Source organism: Candoia aspera, chromosome 2, assembly GCF_035149785.1.
Source record: "Candoia aspera isolate rCanAsp1 chromosome 2, rCanAsp1.hap2, whole genome shotgun sequence".
NCBI classification, from domain to species: Eukaryota; Metazoa; Chordata; class Lepidosauria; order Squamata; family Boidae; genus Candoia; species Candoia aspera.
In genome coordinates, this window is record NC_086154.1 from 648,308 (window position 1) to 669,501 (window position 21,194).

Consider the following 21,194-nt stretch of genomic DNA (forward strand, 5'->3'; position numbering starts at 1 on the left):
AAAGCCCGCCAAAACCATGAGGTAAATTGTGTGCCCCTATCGGTCACCAAGTGAGAGGGGCAGCCGTGAAGGCGGTACACGTGCACCAAAAAGAGCTTCGCCAGCTGTTGTGCCGACGGGATAGAGGCACAGGGGACAAAATGAGCTTGTTTGGAAAAGTAGTCTTTGACTACCCAAATGACTGTTTTCTTTTGACTGGGCGGTAAATCCATGATGAAATCCATAGAGATTTCGTCCCAAGGGCGTGAAGGGTTAGCCACGGGCTGCAGCAGCCCCTGGGGTTTACCAGACGGTCGCTTAGACATTGCGCAAACAGGGCAGGATGCCACATACACTTTGACATCCTTCCTCAGCGAGGGCCACCAAAATTGGCGTTGGGTCAAGTGGAGGGATTTGAGGAACCCAAAATGACCAGCCTGTTTGCTGTCATGAGACCGGCTGAGGATAGTTGATCGTTGCGAGTCAGGGATGTATAAATGACCCTCCACCCAGGCGAGGTCTTGTTCCATGGAGACCTTGTCAGGGTTAGCAAGGAGCCAGGGATCAGATTTTAATGCGAGGACAAAATCTGCGCGCAACCCACCCGGCATCTGTGGTTGCCTGCGGCCTGGAGCGGGCTGCGCCGGAGTCGTTTGCAAGGGGGGGGGCTGTTCCCGAGCACGGCTCCAGGTGACAGCGGCCGAACCCAATTGAGACTCAGAGAGCACAGTCCCCACGACGTCAGAGACAGGCTCCGCGTCCTGGGGCAGTCAGGAAAGTGCATCTGCCAAAAAATTCTTCCCTGGAATAAACTTCAGCTGAAAGTTAAAATGGCTGAAAAATTGAGCCCAGCGAATCTGCTTAGGGCTGAGGCGCCTGGGCATGCGCCCCTTCTAAAAGGTGACGCCAAGCCTCCAGTGCCACTTTTACTGCAAATGCCTCTTTTTCCCAGACATGCCAGCGCCTTTCCGTCTCGGAAAATTTCCGGGAGAGATAGGCACAGGGCTTCAAGAGTCCGGCAGAATCCTTTTGTAATAGGATAGCCCCAATTGAAAAATCAGAGGCATCAGCCTGAACGACAAAAGGCCATTTGGGGTCGGGATGGGATAAAATTGGCTCTGCTGTAAAGAGAGCTTTCAACGGGTCAAAAGCAGCCTGACAGGCGGGAGTCCAATTGAGCACAGCCCCTGGGTTTTTTACCTTGCACAACAAATCAGTCAAGGGCAGGGCAATCTCCGCGAACCCTTTTGCGAAGGATCTGTAGAAATTTGCGAATCCCAGGAAACTTTGGAGCTGGTGCCGGGTGCCGGGTGCGTGGGCGCTCCCAGCTCAAAACAGCCTGAACCTTAGCAGGATCCATTTCGATGCCCTGATCTGAAATCCTGTAGCCTAAGTAATCCAGGCGCGACTTATGGAATTTGCACTTGGAAAGCTTAGCATAAAGTTTAGCGTGCCGGAGCTTGGTGAGAACCTGTCTTACCAATCTTTCGTGTTCTCTCTCAGTTTTGGAGTATATCAGGACATCGTCCAGATAAACCAGTACCCCTTTAAACAAATGGTCATGCAGAACCTCATTAATTAGTTGCATGAAACCCCCCTGCAAGACCAGAAGGCAGTACCTTATACTGGAAGGAGCCCAAGGGACAGTTAAAAGCTGTTTTCCATTCGTCCCCCTCCCTGATGTGAATGCGGTAATACGCCTCGCGGAGGTCAAGTTTGGAAAAAACCTTTCCAGTCGACAAGTGTGCCAACATGTCTTTCACGAGGGGGAGGGGGTACTTGTTTGACAAGGAAGTTGAATTTAACCCGCGATAGTCCGTACACAGTCTTAGGGTACCGTCCTTCTTCTTGCGGAACAGAACGGGCGCTCCAACCGGTGAGTTTGCCGGTTTGATGAAGCCCCGAGCGAGGTTTTTATCAAGGAAGTCCCGCAACGCCACCAATTCCTTTTGTGTCATTGGGTAAATCTTTGGCTTAGGCAATGGGACATGAGGGACTCTGTTCCTCCCCAGTAGCATTTTGACCATCTTCCGACCTGGGGGTCTCATCTTCCGATGGTATACCGACATATCTCTGGTTGTACTGATCCATTTAGTTTTCACGGCAGGAATACTGGGGTGGGTTGGCATTACCTTCCCCAAGGATCGCATTTAGTCTGACCTCTCTGTCATGACCTTCCCGTCTTGGGTGGCCCTTCACGGTTTAGCTCATGGCATCATTGAGGTGCTCAAGCTCCAGCACCACGACAAGGTAACTGTACATAGTGATTTTTATTATGTGCTAAAGTGGAATGACTTATAGAACTAATGTGGTGTTTTCATTTAACATAGAGTAAGAGATTGATTATGGATATTTTTTATATCCTTGCTGTTAAAAGTCAGAAGCCACATCTTTTTCTAAATTTGAAAAAAATTCTTTTGTGTTTTTGCTCTTTCTTTCTTTCTTTCTTTCTTTCTTTCTTTCTTTCTTTCTTTCTTTCTTTCTCTTTCTTTCTTTCTTTCTTTCTTTCTTTTTCTTTCTTTCTTTCTTTCTTTCTTTCTTTTTTGTAGTTTTTGTTCTTCTTTTCAAACTTAATAAAATTTACTACCAAAAAAAGAAAATTCTCTGTGGTCAGAGAAGAGGTTTGTCCTCTCGGGGGAGGGAGATGCCTGAATCACCATGGAGAAAAGTCAGCCCAGAAGTACAAGAAAGAGGGACAGAACATTCCCCAAAACAGAACCAGGAAGCATCTTGCAATTTCAGGTCTCCTAAACTGGAGGTGGACCAATGATCTGCTATGAAAACACGGAATATATTTTAAAACAAAAGAAACAAAGTTACTGGGATCAAGAGAAACACCTGGAGAATTAGTGGCCTCTTGTCTGAAAAATTTTCAATGAAGTAAAAATAACACCTTTGATGAGAGATTCCTCAGGAACAAATTATACTCATTTCAATGAACTTTGTAGGAAAAGTCCCTCATGGAATAAATTTGACAAAGTCTTGAGAAGCAGCAAAAAGATTTTATTAACGTTCTTGCAAGGACGGGTGCCCAGCCAAGATAGGCACACCGCTTCGCACAAAGCATGCAGTTTTATTCCCTACCCCCGGCCGGTGGAATCCCTCCTCCTGTTCCCCATTGGATAGGTACTTGGGAGTTCACAGCCTATCCGAGACGCCTTAGATTCTGCAGGAAGTCCCGCCTTTGTTTATATCTCCCATTCCTCACTTTTTACCTCCCCCAGTCCCCTATTTATTCTTTTCCTTGTAAGGCAGCTAGCCCCCTTGGAGCAAGTAGGTCAGGGTCTTGTCTGACCAAAAGTTCGCTAGAACTGGTGTTGAGCATATTTTCAGCATCGGTTAGGCAGCTTCTTTCCTTTATACCTGCCCTTATGGAGATACAGTCTCCTGTTTCCCCTAACCACTTATCCCACATCCTCCATATACTGACAGGCAAGCCTAGCTACTAGAAAGCAAGCTTCAGCTGGCAAGTTACTGAAAAGGCAAGTTCCGTTCTATTGTAGGCCTTGCAAAAACAACATCGCTATCCCCCCTTTCTCACAATCCCCCCCTTTTCTTTTTAATATCCTGTTGCTTTTTGCAGCTTTATAATTTGGTCTCATCTGAACCTTCTGATGGTTGGAGCAACACCTCACGTTCCCAGTCACACTTCTCTGCATCGTTTTGACCAATCTCACTCCCCTCTCCTAACGCATTATCAGGGGATATCGAGGGTGTTCCCCTCCCTTGAGGTGATGTTTTGTTCCTTCTACAACTCTCAGCACGCGAATGATGCGAATGATGCGTGTCACGTAACACCATCCCGCCTTGTCCACAGGAAACCATTGAAAACATTTATTACCACAGCAATAAAACAGGTTGCTTCCTTAATCATGTGTGGGGTTTCAACTGTAATCTCTGCTCCGAGGGTGACTTCCTCTCCCTCCTTTAAAAGGAGTGCTGCTGCTGCGCGCAAGCCAGCCGGCCAGCCTTGCGCTCCAGCTGCTTAGAGAAGTGTGCCACAGGCCGTTCCCAATTTCTGAGTTAGTACCCCATTTGCAACCCCTTTGTTTTCGGAAGCAAACAAAACAAAACAAAAGGCTTCCTCAGGTCGGGCAAACCCAAAGCTGGTGCCTCCCCAAGGCTGTTTTCAGTTGTTGAAAGGCATTCTGCTGCTCCTTCCCCCCCACCGGAGAGGAGCTTTTCTCTTCCCCCTTGAGACTTTATATTATCTCAAAAGGGGAGAGTCTTTCGGATGTCTGAATACACATTCTCAGGAGAGCAGTTGGCAAGGCCTGGGGCCACCTCAATTTCGCCTCCTGAGCCAGTTTTGCCACTGCCCTCTTTAAGAGCCCATCAGCCTTTTCTAAATGCATGTCCACCATGAAGAGTTGTCAACCCACACAACCAGCAATTAAGATGTTTAGCCTGACAAGCTATTTTCTGAGTTAAAGTTATTAAGGCGTTAAATTCCTCACCCCCCTTTGATAGCTGTTCACCAGTCCACTCGTGACTCAGGCACCAGCCTATAAGGCTAACAAATCCAAACCAGTGGATTAACTAACCGTAGTTCCATACTGCAGGTAGGCTGGATTTCAGAATTGTACCCTAATCCCTTTTCATATGAAAATAGAAATTCCCTATTGTTCTAAATTGAGTACATCTTCAAAGCTTCCCTTGAACCCTGTGACTCTCTTTTCCAGGCCCAGGGACTATTATGGTCATCAAAACTACAAGGTATTAGAAAAAAAGTTCAGGCGCATGGTGCGCCCTATTTCTGGGTCTTCCTGGGGCTGCACAGTCCAGTGTCCAGCAGTATTTGGCAACACCAGTGTCTTCTCTAGGGTTTCTCCCAACTCAGTTGCCGACTCCCCTCCATCTGGTTTAACTCGATTTCCAGACTTAAAAGGATGCGCCTGCTTGTTCCAACAGTTGGACTCTGTGTTCCTGTAGAGAGGGAGACAAGGACAAGACTTGCGCAGATAACTGTTTCAAATACTTGCAGACAAATTTCCTCCCCATGGCATGCATGTCTCCTACTTCTCCGCTAAGAATTCCAAGATAGAGTCACCCATCTCAAATGGACTGACTCCTGGTCTTTTCTTAGGAGCAATCCAGAGACTTAGTATTGTCACTACAAAGGCCTGTGTCCATGTTAATCCTGCCTTTGGTCCTAGCCTCTCCAAGTGTCTTTTCAGCCTATAAAGGAAGCCTTTCACCCGTGCTAAGAAACAGTTCTCCCCAGGGCTAGCCCGCTTTGGAGGTTCCCCTGGAGTTGAACTTGGTTGGTCTTTGGGTTGTCCTTTTGGCATACCACACATCTCTCTCACACACCTGTTTGGCTTTCAAAAAGATTCCAGGACAAATAAATATTCTGGACACACAATCCCCTAGAGCATTTGTCCCATGTGACTAGATTGGTAGGTGTAGTTTTGGATTTATCTAAGCCCTACTTTGGATAAAACTAACTTTCCTGCCCTAGCAAAATACCACCCTAAGTAAGCAGGCTGGCCATCTCTTTGCCACCTGACCCAATTGCTTAGACAACAAGTCTTTTCCAAAACCCCCAAAATTGGGTCAAGATTTTCACAGCCAAACCTCTAATTTTAATATATATATAACGACTTAATTTTTTTTCCAATAAAAACAATATTATATACTTCAATTGCCAATATTTAATTTCCCAATAACTTCCTTAAAATCAAAACTTGTAAAACTAAAAAAAAAAAAAGAAAGCATTGACATAAGAGTTTGTCTAGTGTTTGGACTGTTTCCATAGCCAAAATTGTTAAAACAAAAACAAAAACAAAATTCAGATAGATCATACCAGTCCATGGAAGTTCTACTAAAACCATACATTGTCCAAAATTTTTCCTCTCTCTCTCTTCTGTTTTTATCATCATGTGCCATGTTGAGGAGTGATTAAAATTTAACAAATTTCATTGATATAATCCATATAAAATTTATAAAAACACACACACTTTTTCTAAAACTGGAATGCCAGGGGCAGGGCAGAGTGGAGCTGTGAGAGCAAAGGGGTGCCCCCCTTTCTCTGAGTCATTGCTTCTCTGAAACTGCCCAGATTCCCACCCCCCCTTTTCACAAGGGGAGTAATCATTTCCTTCTGCAGCAGCAGCTGCAGAAAGAGACATCTCTGAAACTTAAAAGATTGTCCCTGATGTGTGTAAAGGTCTTGTAAAAAGGAAGAATCCTAAAAAGATGGGGGAGTAAAGGATCCTCTGTAAAAGCATTGCCCCTCCCCTCTGTTGCCCTTCTGTCCCCTCATCTCGATCCTCAAGCCTGTAACAAGCAGGCAAGGGGCAGACTGAAGAGGGGGTTTGGGTGAGACTGGGCAAAGAATGAAACACATGTACACCTCAGACAATAAATTAAAAAAAAAAGGGAAAGGATCGACAAAAACCTTTCAACTTTCCCATAATATGCATTCAAATTACACAAATCACAACACACACACACAAAACCAGAATAAATGGTGGATGCAGGCATGGCCAGAACCTGCAGCCTCCTAAGGAATAGACTCACACAATCTCCAAACTCTCTTTTCACTACTCAAAACAGTTTCTCAACCTTACATGTACGCGCACATTCAGACAGACAAATGCTCACAAAAAGAAAACGCACACCAACGCCTCGACATTAACAAAACAGTCCCCTGTCTGTCGCCACGTGCAGTCCATCACAGTCCTGCAAGAACACGGAAGCTCTTCCTCCCTACCTCTCAGCCGGGAGAAGGAAATGCCTTATTAAAAGGGCGATCGCTCCCATCAAGAGGAATCTAGCCGCTCCAATGCCCACGGGAGACGATCCACACTCAACTGCCCTGTTGTGATTCAGCTCCTCAACTCCCCTCCCCAGAGAGCCTGCGTCTCTCCAGGTCCTTTCTGCGGCGAGGGGCGCTCTCCTCCTATGTCTCTTCTTTGCTCAGGGTCCAGCCTGCACCCTGCCTGTCACGTTCGGTTCTCCTAGCCCGCCATTCCATGGGAGCCTCCTCGACCCAATCTTCCAAGAACTCCCCCTGCCTCCCCCTCTTTGGGGCCGCAAAGCTTGAGCTAAGAACAAGGCATTCCATCTTCGCTTTTTTCTCTCTCCTTCCTCTTTTCCTCCTGGGGTTGCCCTGCAAGCACCCTGTTCATTTATGGGCTCTGCCAGCACCCCCCCCCCCAACTTTTGTAGTTTTCTTTTAATATCCTCCCAACTTTGTCCTCTTCTGACCTACTTCAATAACCATCCTCTGGTCCTCCGATGTCAGGGAGTCTGAAAACAAAGTCTGAATATCTTGCCACATTGGATTGTGGATTTGCATCAACCCAATCCACACACTCTCACAATCTTTGACACTTCATCCAACCTTCTATCCACATACAGTTGCCAATCCTCAGCTCTCTCACAAACAAGACATACACAGTTATAAAATTCAAACAGAAACATGGCAACTGTTTTTGGTTGCTTTCCCATCAACAAAACAAACTTGGGGCCAATGTGCACCTATGGCAGCCCAAGATATTTTCCAAAGAGACAATAAAAATCAAAACACACAGACAAACAAACAAAATACATGTGCATGCACAAACACACTCAAAAATAAAACAAAATAAAATAAAAACTACTAATTTTCAATTCTAATTTACTAGGTCTCCCCCCCACGTCTCACCCTTTTTTTTTTTACAACCCCCACATCCTTCCCTACCTCTCCCATGGCTTGGATTGTAGGGTGGTGGTGACACTTCAACTTCCTCTTCTCCCAAGCCTCTAGTTTTGTAATTTCTTCCTAAAGTTCCTAACATCCATTGCAAGCAAGGGAACCCCCACCAGACCCACGCTACCAGTAGCCAAGGGCACCTGTCTAAATGGTGCAATGATTTCTGGCTGCGTGAACCTTTGGCCGATAGGTGAAAAGGTCCCTTCTCTACAACAACTTCCCATTTTCTTTATTAACTCTTCATTTTCTCCTGTGAGATTTCTGGTTTCCTTTGGAATTCCATTATCCTTTTCAGGCCAGGGTTCCATTGGAGGAGCTGTCATCCAAGGGGTCCCATTTTGACAATTTCATGATTGAGTTGGTTTGTTTCCCTAACCATGCTGCAGCATATCTAAACTCCTCACTTCTCACTTTAGTCTCATTTATAGTAATATTTAAATCTTCACAAATAGCCAAATCATCAGTTCCATATGGTGGCCAAACAAAACCCCTAATCAATTTATACGTAGGCCATACTTTTACAGAATAATTCACCATGGTTTTCTTTTGTAAATTTTACTTTCTGACTCCCTTTAGTTTCTTTGGCCCTGAGAGGCATCATTAGGGTGGTAGATTTTACCCAACACAAAGCATATTTTGATTTCTCCTCTGGCCAAGGCTCCTTATTGTTAACATAGATGTTTAAGGCTTGTTTCACGCAGTCTTCCCAAGATCCAAACTTGGGCCACCAAATAGCTGTCCCTTTTATAGGTTCTTTGGTCCACACAAAACAACAGTACTGTATCATTTTCTTCTTATCCTTATCCCTTGTACAAGACACGTGTTTCCAATTTTTCAACATTACCCCTAAAGGACTATCTAGAGGAATGTTTCCCCGACTACCTTTCCTGGACTCCTTATTTCCCAGAGACCCCGTCTCCCCACTAGGCCTAGATTTCCTATTCCCCATTCTGTCTGTCCCGAGACTTTGACTTTCACCCGTTAACCAACGCTTCATCCTTCTCTGACTGTTTCCCTTGCGGGAGAACAGAACTGCAGATCCAGACTCCACAATCACTTCGTACACCCTGTACGTCTCATCCATTCACTTTCAAAGTCTCATAGAGGATCCCACCCTCACAGATTGTCCAACCAGGGAAGTACTTAAGTCCAATTTTCCTGCCCCTGGTCCCGACCACCAAGGTAAGTACTTATAGTCCCCCTTTTCCTTACCTTTGGCTCATGCACGAGGTCTGACTGGTTGCCACGGTTATAGGTCCGGTTACCTTTTTCTCAATGTCCTTTTGCTACCTCTCAAATAGGTTTAGTTTCCCTGAGATCCTCTGTTGTTCAGAGACTCCAGACCGCTGCTCCAGGGCAGGACCACTGAAATCAGTGGGGCATGCCTTCCCGGCCGTCAGGGCAGTGCCCAGAAGTCCGAACGCTTGTGGATCCCGGACGAGCCCCCAGCTGTGGGAAAAGTCCCTCATGGAATAAATTTGACAAAGTCTTGAGAAGCAGCAAAAAGATTTTATTAACGTTCTTGCAAGGACGGGTGCCCAGCCAAGATAGGCACACCGCTTCGCACAAAGCATGCAGTTTTATTCCCTACCCCCGGCCGGTGGAATCCCTCCTCCTGTTCCCCATTGGATAGGTACTTGGGAGTTCACAGCCTATCCGAGACGCCTTAGATTCTGCAGGAAGTCCCGCCTTTGTTTATATCTCCCATTCCTCACTTTTTACCTCCCCCAGTCCCCTATTTATTCTTTTCCTTGTAAGGCAGCTAGCCCCCTTGGAGTAAGTAGGTCAGGGTCTTGTCTGACCAAAAGTTTGCTAGGACTGGTGTTGAGCATATTTTCAGCATCGGTTAGGCAGCTTCTTTCCTTAACACCTGTTAATATGGAGATATAATCTGTTCCCCTGACCACACATCCCGCATCCTTAATAGACTGTCAAGCAAGTCTAGCTACTAGAAAGCAAGCTTCAGTTGGCAAATTACTGAAAAAGCAAGTTCTTTTCTATTGTAGAAATAACTTTTTTTTTGCAAAAACAACATCGCTATCCCCCTTTCTCACAACTTCATGGTCAGTGTTTTGAATTTTTTTTTAAAAAATCACATTCTGTTCATCTGGATATGTTTATTTATTTATTTATAAATTTATTCACCACCCATCTCCACTTCATGGGGGACTCTGGGCGGTTTACAATAAAATGAAGTTAAGATTTAAAACCATTTCAATATAACAATACAATAAGATAAGAATATAGTACAATCTAAGTGGCAAGAGATTTTAATCAGTCCATGAGTGTAGGATGCCCCTCAAAATCACTTAGGGCACTAGCCAGCCCCAGGTATAACTATTCCCCCTCCCATTCCAAGCCTGCTGACAAAACCAGGTCTTTAGTCGTTTTTGGAAGTCCAGGAGCGAAGGGGCCTGTCGGACCTCTGGGGGGAGGATGTTCCAAAGGGCGGGAGCTACAGCGGAGAAGGCACGAGACCCCGTTAGATGGAATTGTTTTATAGACAGGGTCTGTAACATGCCTTCTCTGCATGACCAGGTGGGGCGGGTCGAGGTAATAGGGATGAGACGGTCCCTCAGATATCCTGGTCCCATGCCATGTAGGGCTTTAAAGGTAATGACCAACACCTTGAATTGGATCCGGAAGCAAACTGGGACCCAGTGTATCTCACGCAACAAAGTGTTATGTGTGCAAATCTTGGAACACCCAAGATTGTCCGCGCGGCTGCATTCTGAATCAGCTGAAGCTTCCGGATACCCTTCAAGGGTAGCCCCATGTAGAGCGTATTACGGTAGTCTATCTGGGGGATGACCAGGGCATGAGTGACCGTTCGAAGTGCCTCTCGCTCCAGGAAAGGATATAGCTAGTAAGCAGCTAAAGGCTATTTAAAATGTAACAAATCTTCCAGAAATTTTGGATGTGCAGTCAGCATAGGGCTGAACCCCCAAAATTACAAAAATCCATAATTCTCTTGATGGTGGAATCCAGAAAGGTCCCTGAAACAGGGAGAAATTACCAAATAGAATATAAAATTCAAGAAAAAAATGCTTTGGGGGTATTTGGGCAGCTGTAAAGCTCCGTGTCATACTCCCCAATCAACCATTCCCCGAACATCTCACTGGACTCGCTTACATGCATCCCGACGACACGCGCCATCTTGCGGGTCGAAAGCATGGGAGGGGGAACGTGGTGGGAACGCGAAACCATCTTGTTTGGACTATCTCAGTCCGAGAAACAAGCTAATTCATGAGCAGCCGCTGAAGAGAGCTGCGGATGGCTACACTGGCTGGCACGAGAGGGAGGGGTGCATACCTGGGAAGGGAACTGGGGGGGAATTTGAATTCACTGCGGGTGCTTTAATGGGGGAAAGTGTGGGAAGTTTTATCCGCAACTTTTTCTCTGTACTGAAGGCTACGCACCATTAAATAGATTTCTAAGTAAAAGCTTCTGAGTCGGAATTAATGCAAGCTGAGCGTTCCAGCCATTACACTCCGTTTCACTGAAATGAAAACACAGCGTGAAACCCACAAAGGAGGCACGTTTAAGAGGGAGACTGGAAGCCTTGAGGTGCCTCGTAAGACAAACTCAGGAACTGAAGCAATTTGCAGGTGATCTTTGGGGGGTTTCACTGCCTGTCAAAGATCACTAGAGAAATTAGTAAAAGTGATGAGGTTCTTTGGTAAATATTGTGAGAATATGAATTAGCATTGTCAAATATTATGCCAGCTGAGAAGAAAGTTGTGTTGGTTGTAGGGAAAAAAATCCATTTTGAATGTTGTCCAGAAGGTTTTGAAAACTTGGGGATTGTTATCGCCAGGAAAACTTCCTCCTTGGTGTTTAAGAACATTTCAAACAGTATCTCTGAAATTTAAGAGAATATGATGCATTTATTTTCTAAACTATTACATTATTTGGCAGATGAAAATCCCCTAAGTTTGCAGGGAAGAATTTAGGGGTGAAATTGAGTTTTGCCTCCAGACTGTCTATGTGCACAGCAAAGTCTCTGTTGGTTCCCCCGAAATATTCATTTATTTCCAGAAGGAACAAATGCCCAGGATCTCCCCGTTAAAGGTCTTTCTCTCTCAGGACGGTGGCAGTTTTCCTCTTAGGGAAGAAACAGCATATTTAATTCTGTGGTAACACAGTATTTTTGGAAAACTTGGGCTCAGATTAACAGTTCTTGAGGTTTTACCAAACAAATATAATTTCCCTGAAAAGGCCAAACGGCAACAGGTGCAGTTAAAACACTTGATCTGCACAATGCTTGGCCACTGAAGCCCTATCAATTGATAAACAAACTTAGTTTTAGACAAAAAATTAAAATTACAAAAAGAAATGTGGGCGATGTGCTAGAAATTTGGAACAGAGAATCAGGCTACCCTACATTAAGCACTCCATGGCTTCAGGGTTTAATGAATGTTGGATGTGTTTCTTATCACCTGAATCTGTTTTAATGTATTTTTTAATTCTGCCCCCCAAATCAGGAATTTTCCAGCTTTGAAGATGGAAGCAATTTGGCTGAAGGTGAAGCTGAGCCTGTGGCGAAAAAGGTGGTTTCAAGGGGGGGTTTTCTCACAGACCCCAAAAATTGGCTTAACAATATTTCTCAGCCTTTGAATCAGCATTTTCTCAATTCAGAGGAAAAAGTACATAAATCATTCTGTATGATTGAGGTTTACATCTTGGTTTAAACACTGAATCATAATTAATAGCTTGTGTCCTTTACTTATTTCATTGTTCATTGGATTTAGAAGCTGCCAGACTCCAAATAACTTTGAATAAATAATAAAGAACAAAAGCAAAACACCCAAGAAAGGGCACAGGAACAGGCAAACGGCCTTGCTAATTCCTTTTCTCCACCTTCCTTCGGTAGCAGTGGCCCACTGCACAGGGCGGTTGCTCCCTCAGGTCGCCCCCTGGAGGAGGGAAGGGGAACTGTGGAGGCCTTGGTGCTCTCTGAGCCTTGCTGTTTTCTTGCAGACGTTGCCTTGCCAGACTAGACAACATCTTCAGTGTGAGGAGGGAGTGGGCCTTGCTCTCTGTTTATATACCATGGGTTGCCCAGCTTGTGTTGGTGGGGGTGGTGTTCTCTCCTTGGGAGCTCCTTGATTGGGCTGTCGTTTGCTGCTGGGTTGATTGCCTGAGTTAATAGTTCCTTGATTAGGGCTTATTGTGCTGTTTGATGGCTCATCTGGTGTTAATCCTAGTGTTGATTTTTGCATATCTGGGTGTTGATTGCTGGCAAGGGAGTGTCCTGGTCTTTGGGCTTTTCTATTGTCTCTTCTGAATGGTATGTAAATGTTGTTTACCTCTATGTGTCTGTTGATGGCTGCTTGGTCTGAGTGCCAGGCTTCCAGGAATTCTCAATATACCCTAATCAACACAAGCTCCATCTACACAAGCTGGACAAAACATGGTATATAAACAGAGAACAACAGTCCCTTTTTGCACTGAATATGCTGCCTAGCCTGGCAATGAAATGTCTGCAAGAGAACAACAAGGCTTAGAGAGCACCAAGGATTCCACAGTTCAACCCTGAGCTACAAATTTTTGCTTCAGTTGTATTATCTGGATCTAGCTAGTGAGCAGATAAGGGCTTTTTAAAATATAGCAAATATTCCAGAAATTTTGGTCATGCAGTCAGCAGATAGGGCTGAACCCACAAAATTACAAAAATCTGTAATTCTCTTGATCTGGTGGAATCCAGAAAAGCCCCTGAATCAGATGGAATAATTACAGAATGGCACAAAAAAAATAAGGAAAAAGTGCTTTGGGGGTGTTTGGGCAGCTTATAAAGCTCCATTTCACTGAAATTAAAACACAGCGTGAAACCCACGAAGGAGGAACATTTAAGAGGGAGGCTGGAAGCCTTGAGGTGCCTCATAAGACAAACTGAGGAACTGAAGCAATTTGCAGGTGATCTTTGGGGGGTTTCACTGCCTGTCAAAGATCACTAGATAAATTGGTAAAAGTGATGAGGTTCTTTGGTAAATATTGTGAGAATATGAATTAGCATTGTCAAATATTATGCCAGTTGACAAGAAAGTTGTGTTGGTGTTGAGAAATGACCTGAAACTCAATTTGTTTGCTGATTCCCTTTTTCAGACCTTTGGAAATTGATTTTTTATTCTAAAATGCCAAACACACCATTTCTGGGGCCCAGGAAGAAATGGATCTGTCCTGGCCAGAAAGGGGGACATGGAGGCCTTTCGATCAATCCGTAAGAATCTATTTGGGAGGAGGGAGACATTGCTGGATTCTCCCCCCCCCCAAATCATCTTTGGGCCATTTTCTGGAGGGGATCACAGGGATCCCTCCTTCTGGAAGGAAGAGAGTTTGGATCCCAGGAAGAAGAGGAATACTTTGTAGATCTGGGAGTAGATCTGGGAGTGTGGAATAAATAAGGAGTGAATGTTTATAAGGGGAACTTTAATGCATTAAAGGAAAGGGGGGTCCCTCCCCCAGGAAGCCCCTCCCTCCCGGACTCACTTCTCCGGCCAACCAGACACCCCATCTTGGCCTCCTCATAGTTGTGCCAGCAGAAGCGATCCACCCTCCGGTACTGTAGGGTGACCTTATCACTATTTATTTATTCAATTTATTTATTCAATTTATATTGCCACCCATCTCAAACTAGTGACTCTGGGCGGCTAACAACAATAAAAACAGTCATAATATAAAACAATAACAATAACAATATTTTAAAAAATAAAATATAAATACAGCCAAGCGATCTAAAAGCCATGGTGTTAACATAACCATATAACGGGGCCCTTCCCACACTTGGGGCCCCAGACTTGGGCACAAGGCCAGGTTTTCAAGGCCTTCCGGAAAGCCAACAGGGTCAGGGCCATCCTAATGTCAGGAGGGACGATGTTCCAGAGGGCAGGTGCCACAGTAGAAAGGCACACTTCCTGGTCCACATGTCAACATCAGGCTGTGCCAGCGGGGCGAGGGCCACGTGTTTCCCGAGGTTGTTGTTGAAGCGGGCAAGTTCCTGCTGGTCATAGAAGCGCCTCTCCAGGAATCCTGTTCAGGAAACGGCACTCGGCCTTCGCCTGGGCAAGGAAATGGGCTGTGAAGAGGAGGAGGAGGAGGAGGATGGCGGTCAGGAGGGAGTCCAGGGCCCATCGCTCCCAGCCGTGACTGGAGGAGGGACCCACGTGGGGAGGGGGAGGGGCAGAGACCTGCTACAGAGACCGATGGATGGCCTCTGGAGGGCCCACTTGGAGGGGGAGCCAGGAGGGCCTTTCTCAGCCCCGTCCACTTTCCTGATGGGCTCCCTGGGGGAGAGGCGGGAGGGGGGCTGCGAAAGACCCCCGCCCAATCTCTCAATGTCCCACCCTTGGGGGTGTGGGAGGAAGGGCCCAATCTGCCCCAGTGGGAGAAGCTCCAACGCCTTTCTTTGGCAGCAGTGGCCCACCCCGCAGGGCTGTCGCTCCCTCAAGACGCCCCCTGGAGGAGGGAGGGGGAATCTATTATCAGTCCCAGTGGGGGCTCTGGGGGAGATGGAGAGTTGCTGGCGGTCTGGAGGGGGGAGGAAAGAGGGGAAGGGGAAGGAGCTTCCTGGTGGGCGTCATCCATCCTCCCAGGGTGGAGAAAGGCAGGCAGAAGCGCTCTCTGCAGGGGACTTTGGATCCAGGGGGCAGGAAATATATGGAGGGTGGGAAGGGACCACCAGAAGCTCTCTGGGCTGGAGAGGAAGCAACATCCATGCCTCCGTCTCCCTCTTCCGGGGGGGGGATGTGGGGAGGGGGGCACGATAAGGCTGTCTGGACTGATGCTCCTGGGGTCTCCCAGCCTTCGGAGCAGCCCTGGCCGGCACGGGGGGGGGCTGGCCCTCGGGGGGGCGTGGCCTGCTGGGGCTCCCCGGTCCGGCACCCTTTCGAGCCCCAGGAAGGAAGGAAGGAAGGAAGGAGGGAAGACGCTCCAGGAGGCGGGGAGGGTTTCACCCCCCAAAGGAGAGCCACGCCGGGCGGGAGCGCAGGACTCTCAGCTGCAGCGGCGGCGGCGCACCCTCGGGAGACCCGAAGGGACAGGTCGGGGTGGAGGGTCGCGGGGGGTCCGTCGGGGCGGCCCGGAGTCCAGCCACGGCCCCGCCCACGCCTTCGGGGGAGGCCGGACGAGCGGGCGTTGCAGCCCCGCGGCGCTAGATGGCGCTCTCGGGCTGAGCGACGCCCGCCAGGGAATCCTCGGTCCGGCAGCGGCGCCTGCGGTTGCTGGGCGACAGCCAAGGGGCGGGGGCGGGGGCGCTGCAGCGATAGAGGACTGGACGGCTAGAGGGGACGTCGGAGGAGAGGAGGGCAGGGGCACTTCCTGTTCCGGCTTCCGCCTGGGGGAGCGGCTGGAGGGGTGCCGCGTGGTCTGGCCGGGCCGGAGCAGCCGCCGCAGCTGCGGGAGGTGAGCAGGGGGCGGGCGGGGGAGGCGCCGGGGCTGTTCCGGGCCCTCCGCGGGGCGGGGCCAGAGGGGAGCTCAGCCAGCGCTGCCGGCGCCCCCCCGCCCCGCCCCGCCCCGCCCCGGACGGCGTTCGCCGGTGCTGCGCGCCTCGAGGCCGGTGCGCGCCCTTCTGCGGCGGTCGCAGGTTCGGAGAGCGAATTCCAGGATTCGAACTCGGCTCTCGCTGGTTTTCTATGTGGCAAATGAGCCATAATGAATGTTAGAGGTTGATCTGCCCTCCTGGCACTTCCCTTTTTCATTGCAACCTATGCTTTTTTGTTGTTGTTTCAGCATGTTGTGCAGCCGTTTTGTAGATAATAATTAAATTAACACTCTTATGTGACTCTTATAGACAAAAAGGATGCCAAAAAGACCCTACTGGACAACCGAGAATCACAAGCAGCTTTAAAAAGGAAAGCAAATCAAGCCAGCAATCAAATCTTTTCCACTTTCTCCAGAGAACCCCAAAACTCTTCTTCCCCAGCAGAAGAGAGATGAGGGAGAGAAAAACAGGAAGAGAGTTTTTCAGCTGGAAAAAATTGAATATGCGGAAAGGTCAGGGGGGATAATTTCCAAATTCAGAAAAAGAGGGAACTATCTCGAAGTCAGTGGGGAGGAAGAGGAGACTTGGATGGCCACGTAGGGCAGAGAGTAACACAAGCCTCACCCTGTGAGGAAGGAAAAAGTTGGTTGAATGGAAGCACCACCACCCGAGGGATCAGAAATAGCTTTGATCTCCTTGAGAATCCAAGAATATCAGTGGTGGAAAAGCCCCACAGAGGTGCATTTTGTGGGAAAAGCACAGATTATAGATCACAGCTGATCATGCACAAGAGAACTCACACCAGCGAGAAGCCCTATCAATGTTCTCAGTGCGACAAAAGCTTTAGCAAGCATGCTGGTGAATCACAAGAGGATTCACACCGAGGCGAAACTGTATGAGTGTCCGGATCATGGGAAAAATTTCATTCGGCATTCCGACCTGGTGATACACCAGAGGGCTCACACGGGAGAAAAACCATATGAGTGTCCAGATTGTGGGAAAAGTTTCAGTCACAATTCCAGCCTGGTGAGACACCAGAGGATTCACACAGGAGAGAAACCATATGAGTGTCCGGATTGTGGGAAGAGTTTCAGTCAGAATTCCCACCTGGTGATACACCAGAGGACTCACACAGGAGAGAAACCGTATGAGTGTCCGGATTGTGGCAAAAGTTTCATTTGGAATTCCAAATTGGTGATACACCAGAGGACTCACACAGGAGAGAAACCGTATGAGTGTCCGGATTGTGGGAAAAGTTTCATTTGGAATTCCAAATTGGTGATACACCAGAGGACTCACACAGGAGAGAAACCATATGAGTGTCTGTATTGTGGAAAAAGTTTCAGTCGGAATTCCCACCTGGTGAGACACCAGAGGACTCACACAGGAGAGAAACCGTATGAGTGTCCAGATTGTGGGAAAAGCTTCAGTCAGAATTCTCAGCTGGTGATACACCAGAGGACTCACACAGGAGAGAAACCGTATGAGTGTCTGGATTGTGGGAAAAGTTTCAGTTGGAATTGCCACCTGGTGATACACCAGAGGACTCACACAGGAGAGAAACCGTATGGGTGTCCGGATTGTGGGAAAAGTTTCAGTTGGAATTCCAAACTAGTGATACATCAGAGGACTCACACAGGAGAGAAACCATATCAGTGTCCAGATTGTGGAAGGAGTTTCAGTCGGAAATCCAGGCTGGTGATACACCAGAGGACTCACACAGGAGAGAAACCGTATGAGTGTCTGGATTGTGGGAAAAGTTTCATTTGGAATTCCGACCTGGTGCAACACCAGAGGTTTCACACAGGGGAGAAACCGTATGAGTGTCTGGATTGTGGGAAAAGTTTCAGTCTGAAGTCCACCCTGGTGATACACCAGAGGACTCACACAGGAGAGAAACCCTATGAGTGTCTGGATTGTGGGAAAAGTTTCAGTTTGAAGTCCAGCCTGGTGATACACCAGAGGACTCACACAGGAGAGAAACCATATGAGTGTCCAGATTGTGGGAAAAGTTTCAGTCTGAAGTCCACCCTGGTGATACACCAGAGGACTCACACAGGAGAGAAACCATTTGAGTGTCTGCATTGTGGGAAAAGTTTCAGTTTGAAGTCCACCCTGGTGATACACCAGAGGACTCACACAGGAGAGAAACCGTATGGGTGTCTGGATTGTGGGAAAAGTTTCAGTCGGAATTCCGAACTGGTGATACACCAGAGGACTCACACAGGAGAGAAACCATATGAATGTCCAGATTGTGGGAAAAGTTTCAGTGCTAGGTCTAGCCTTATAAATCATGTAGCTTTACACATAGGAGAGAAACCATTCAAATGCCCAGACTGTGGACGGTGCTTCACACAAAATTCCTACCTTAACAGGCACAAGAAAATGCACATGAGGCAGAAGGTGATGAGTGTAGCGAAGGCTTGAATTTCACTTATCTCCCATTGGTCATCCACCTGAAAAGTTGTGTATTCAATCTTTGGGCTGATATTTTTAGTCAGATATGTCTCAGTATTAGAGATGAGGGAGGAGAGAAAAATGTGGAAAGTGTTAGTTTGAGAAAGGCTAACTACACCTTTCTGGCTATCAGAACTTCCCAGTAAGCTGTTGCAGGCCCTAAAAGATACATGAAAAAAAGATTGGAGCACTCAGATTTTATGAGATAAGATATTAGGAACTTTTGTGGCAGTGACAAAAGCCCTGTAAAGTTTCAGATGGAAAGGCTGTTCTGCCTCGCAGTTGAAGGTGATGGAAAAGAGCTGCAGGAATACGGAGTTGAGGAGAAAAGGCATTGTGGTTCTGAGCGCAGGAAGGACCTTCAGGTTTAGGAACAGCCCCTGCTGTGATCGTGTTTGCCCGGCGGTGCCTGCTTGTTAGCCTTTTGTGGCTGTGGGTGACAGCAGCGCCAGGAGGCTGACCCCTTTGCTACATCCCCCTTGGTGGGGGGGATGGAGGAAAGAGTTGCCCAGTGGAAGAGGTTTCCTTTCCAGAAATGCATTGTGTAAGAACCATTTGTGCCTTTTGAGAAGGAAAGAAACTGGGTAGTGTCAGCGTTGCTGTGAACGTGGGGCCAAGGTGAGGGACAGCTCCCTTCCCAAGGCATGGGAGACGTTTCCATTTCTTTTTCTCCTCTCTCCAGGCTTCTTTTTGAATTTTCCCCCCAAATCCCCAGAAATAAAGAGGAAAATTATTTGGTGCTACTAAGTGGCATTTTAGCTATGCAGATGAATGATCCTGATTTTGCTGAGTTCAGAAGACAGCAAAGAATTCAAGGTTGGTTCATTTCAGGAGCCCGATTCAGAGATCAGGTTATAATGCCTTTTTTCCCTAGGAGATGACTTTGCATATGATCCCTTTGCAGAAGGACACTGAAGAGCCGGGACCAGGCCGGGGGTGGGGAGGAAGCAAGAGGCTCTTTTGGCCTGAGCCTCCAAATCCGAGTGGCTTTGAATTTAAAGGTCTGCAAAGTTGTTTAAAATACTCAAATTATATTTAATTTTGTCTTCCTTCCTCTCTTGCTCTTTTTTGGTGCAGTATTTTTGGGCACACCTGTTATGATGTCCCATTTTATTACGATTGGGAGCTGTGAATGCTTGAAATGGTTCAGAAGTCTCTGGATCTTTGAAGGGGCCATGCTGTACGATGATGCCAAATCTTGCATTCTGAAACTGTGCTTAGAATCCACCCCAGTGAGGACAAAGTATACTTGGTGGCCACGGAATACTAAGTGAATTTGGATATGCAGATATAAAGTAGACCCATTAAATCTGACACTAACTGAATAGTGGAATGCCCAACATGGAACCCCTTTACAATAAAAAGAGTAGATAAATTTGGTCTAGTGGCGCAGGTACTGGGCTAGAAACCAGGAGGCTGTGAGTTCCAGTCCTGCCATGGCATGAAAGCGGGCTGGGTGACCTTGGGCCAGTCCCTCTCTCTCAGCCTAGCCCACTTCACAGGGTTGTTTTTTTCTTTATTATTAAGGTCACAGACCAGAATTACAAATAAAATTCATTGAAATGTGTTGAGATACATTAAAAATACATTAAATAAAATGAACAAAACATAATATATTTACAAATTGGTAAAATCCTCAATGGGCAGTCGAGGTCTGCCTAATTTGCAGTCAGTATAGCAAAATTTAGCTAGATTGAGGGAAACTAAATCATTCTGATCAGATAGCAACAACTGAACATAAAAAAGATCAGAATTTCCTGGATATGTTATCAAATGAGGGGTTATTAAATAGGTTTGTGAATCCTTATAGAAAATACAGTATAGCAGGACGTGTTCTATAGTTTCAATGACCCCTTGTCCGCAGAGGCACAATCTCAACTCATATGGGACTTTTCTGTAGTGGCCCTCCAAAACTGCTGTAGGAATAACATTGCAACGTGCCAGAGTTAGGGCCCTCCGAAATCTGGAGACAGTTATATGATTTAGGTATCTCGCTGGCTTATAAGAGAAGGCTTGATGGCCCAGAAAAACACTCTTAGGCAAAGCTGACTGGTCCTGCTGGATTTCCGGGTCTTTGATATGCTGCTTAAGTTGGCTAAGTGCACACTCATAGCCCATCGTTAGGAGTGCCTCACTAGAGAAGCCGAGGTGTTGCGGTTTTTGCGAGATGGTCCTGAACCATACTGATTTGTAATTATCCTTAGGGAAGAGCCCAAACCCGTAGGGAAAAACAATAGTTTCAGCCAGTGTGCTATAACGCAAGTCCATGCAGCTGTTTCAACTTTAGGCAGCCCTGCTTTCCTCCTGAATGCTGCCTTTGGAGTACAGGGGGGTACCTGAAATACGGCCCTTAAGAATTTGGACTGAACCCTTTCCAGCGGTGTGAAAGAAAGAGAGGGTCCCAGCTGAGCACCGAAGAGTAATTGTGTGTGGGCCTTAGCTGAGCATAGCTTCAGTGCTGCTGGGGTATGCTGTGCTCCCCTGGTAAAGTGAAAGGGTTGGACTGCTGCCAGTGTTTTTCGAGCGTTTTGTATAACATAGCTTTGGTGCACGCTTCGTTTAGTGGAGCTATGGAAAACC

At 47.0% G+C, this 21,194-nt stretch overlaps 3 protein-coding genes across 3 annotated transcripts in view; 1 reads left to right on the plus strand and 2 right to left on the minus strand.

Annotated features, from left to right (window-relative positions):
- LOC134491980 (zinc finger and SCAN domain-containing protein 2-like) overlaps nucleotides 1-21,194 on the minus strand; it is a 305,728-nt gene that overhangs the window by 135,623 nt on the left and 148,911 nt on the right. The window lies entirely within an intron of this gene.
- Nucleotides 1-21,194, minus strand: part of LOC134492005 (H-2 class II histocompatibility antigen, E-S beta chain-like) — a 148,912-nt gene that overhangs the window by 81,165 nt on the left and 46,553 nt on the right. The gene's annotated exons all lie outside the window — the stretch shown is intronic.
- LOC134491903 (zinc finger protein ZFP2-like) lies at nucleotides 15,459-19,663 on the plus strand. The gene is made up of 4 exons (XM_063295961.1): nucleotides 15,459-16,078; nucleotides 16,867-17,015; nucleotides 17,257-18,620; nucleotides 19,492-19,663. Exons 1-3 carry the CDS (start codon nucleotides 15,459-15,461, stop codon nucleotides 18,582-18,584), a joined length of 2,097 nt encoding a protein of 698 aa, XP_063152031.1. The 3' UTR covers nucleotides 18,585-18,620; nucleotides 19,492-19,663.

Excerpts from the sequence above, each read along its gene's own strand:
- LOC134491903 (XM_063295961.1), top strand. The coding sequence starts at position 15,459 with ATGCTCCTGGGGTCTCCCAGCCTTCGGAGCAGCCCTGGCCGGCACGGG. Across the intron at positions 16,079-16,866 it reads AGCCGCCGCAGCTGCGGGAG|AATATCAGTGGTGGAAAAGC; the intron begins GTGAGCAGGGGG and ends TGAGAATCCAAG. Across the intron at positions 17,016-17,256 it reads AAGCTTTAGCAAGCATGCTG|ATTCCCACCTGGTGATACAC; the intron begins GTGAATCACAAG and ends GTTTCAGTCAGA.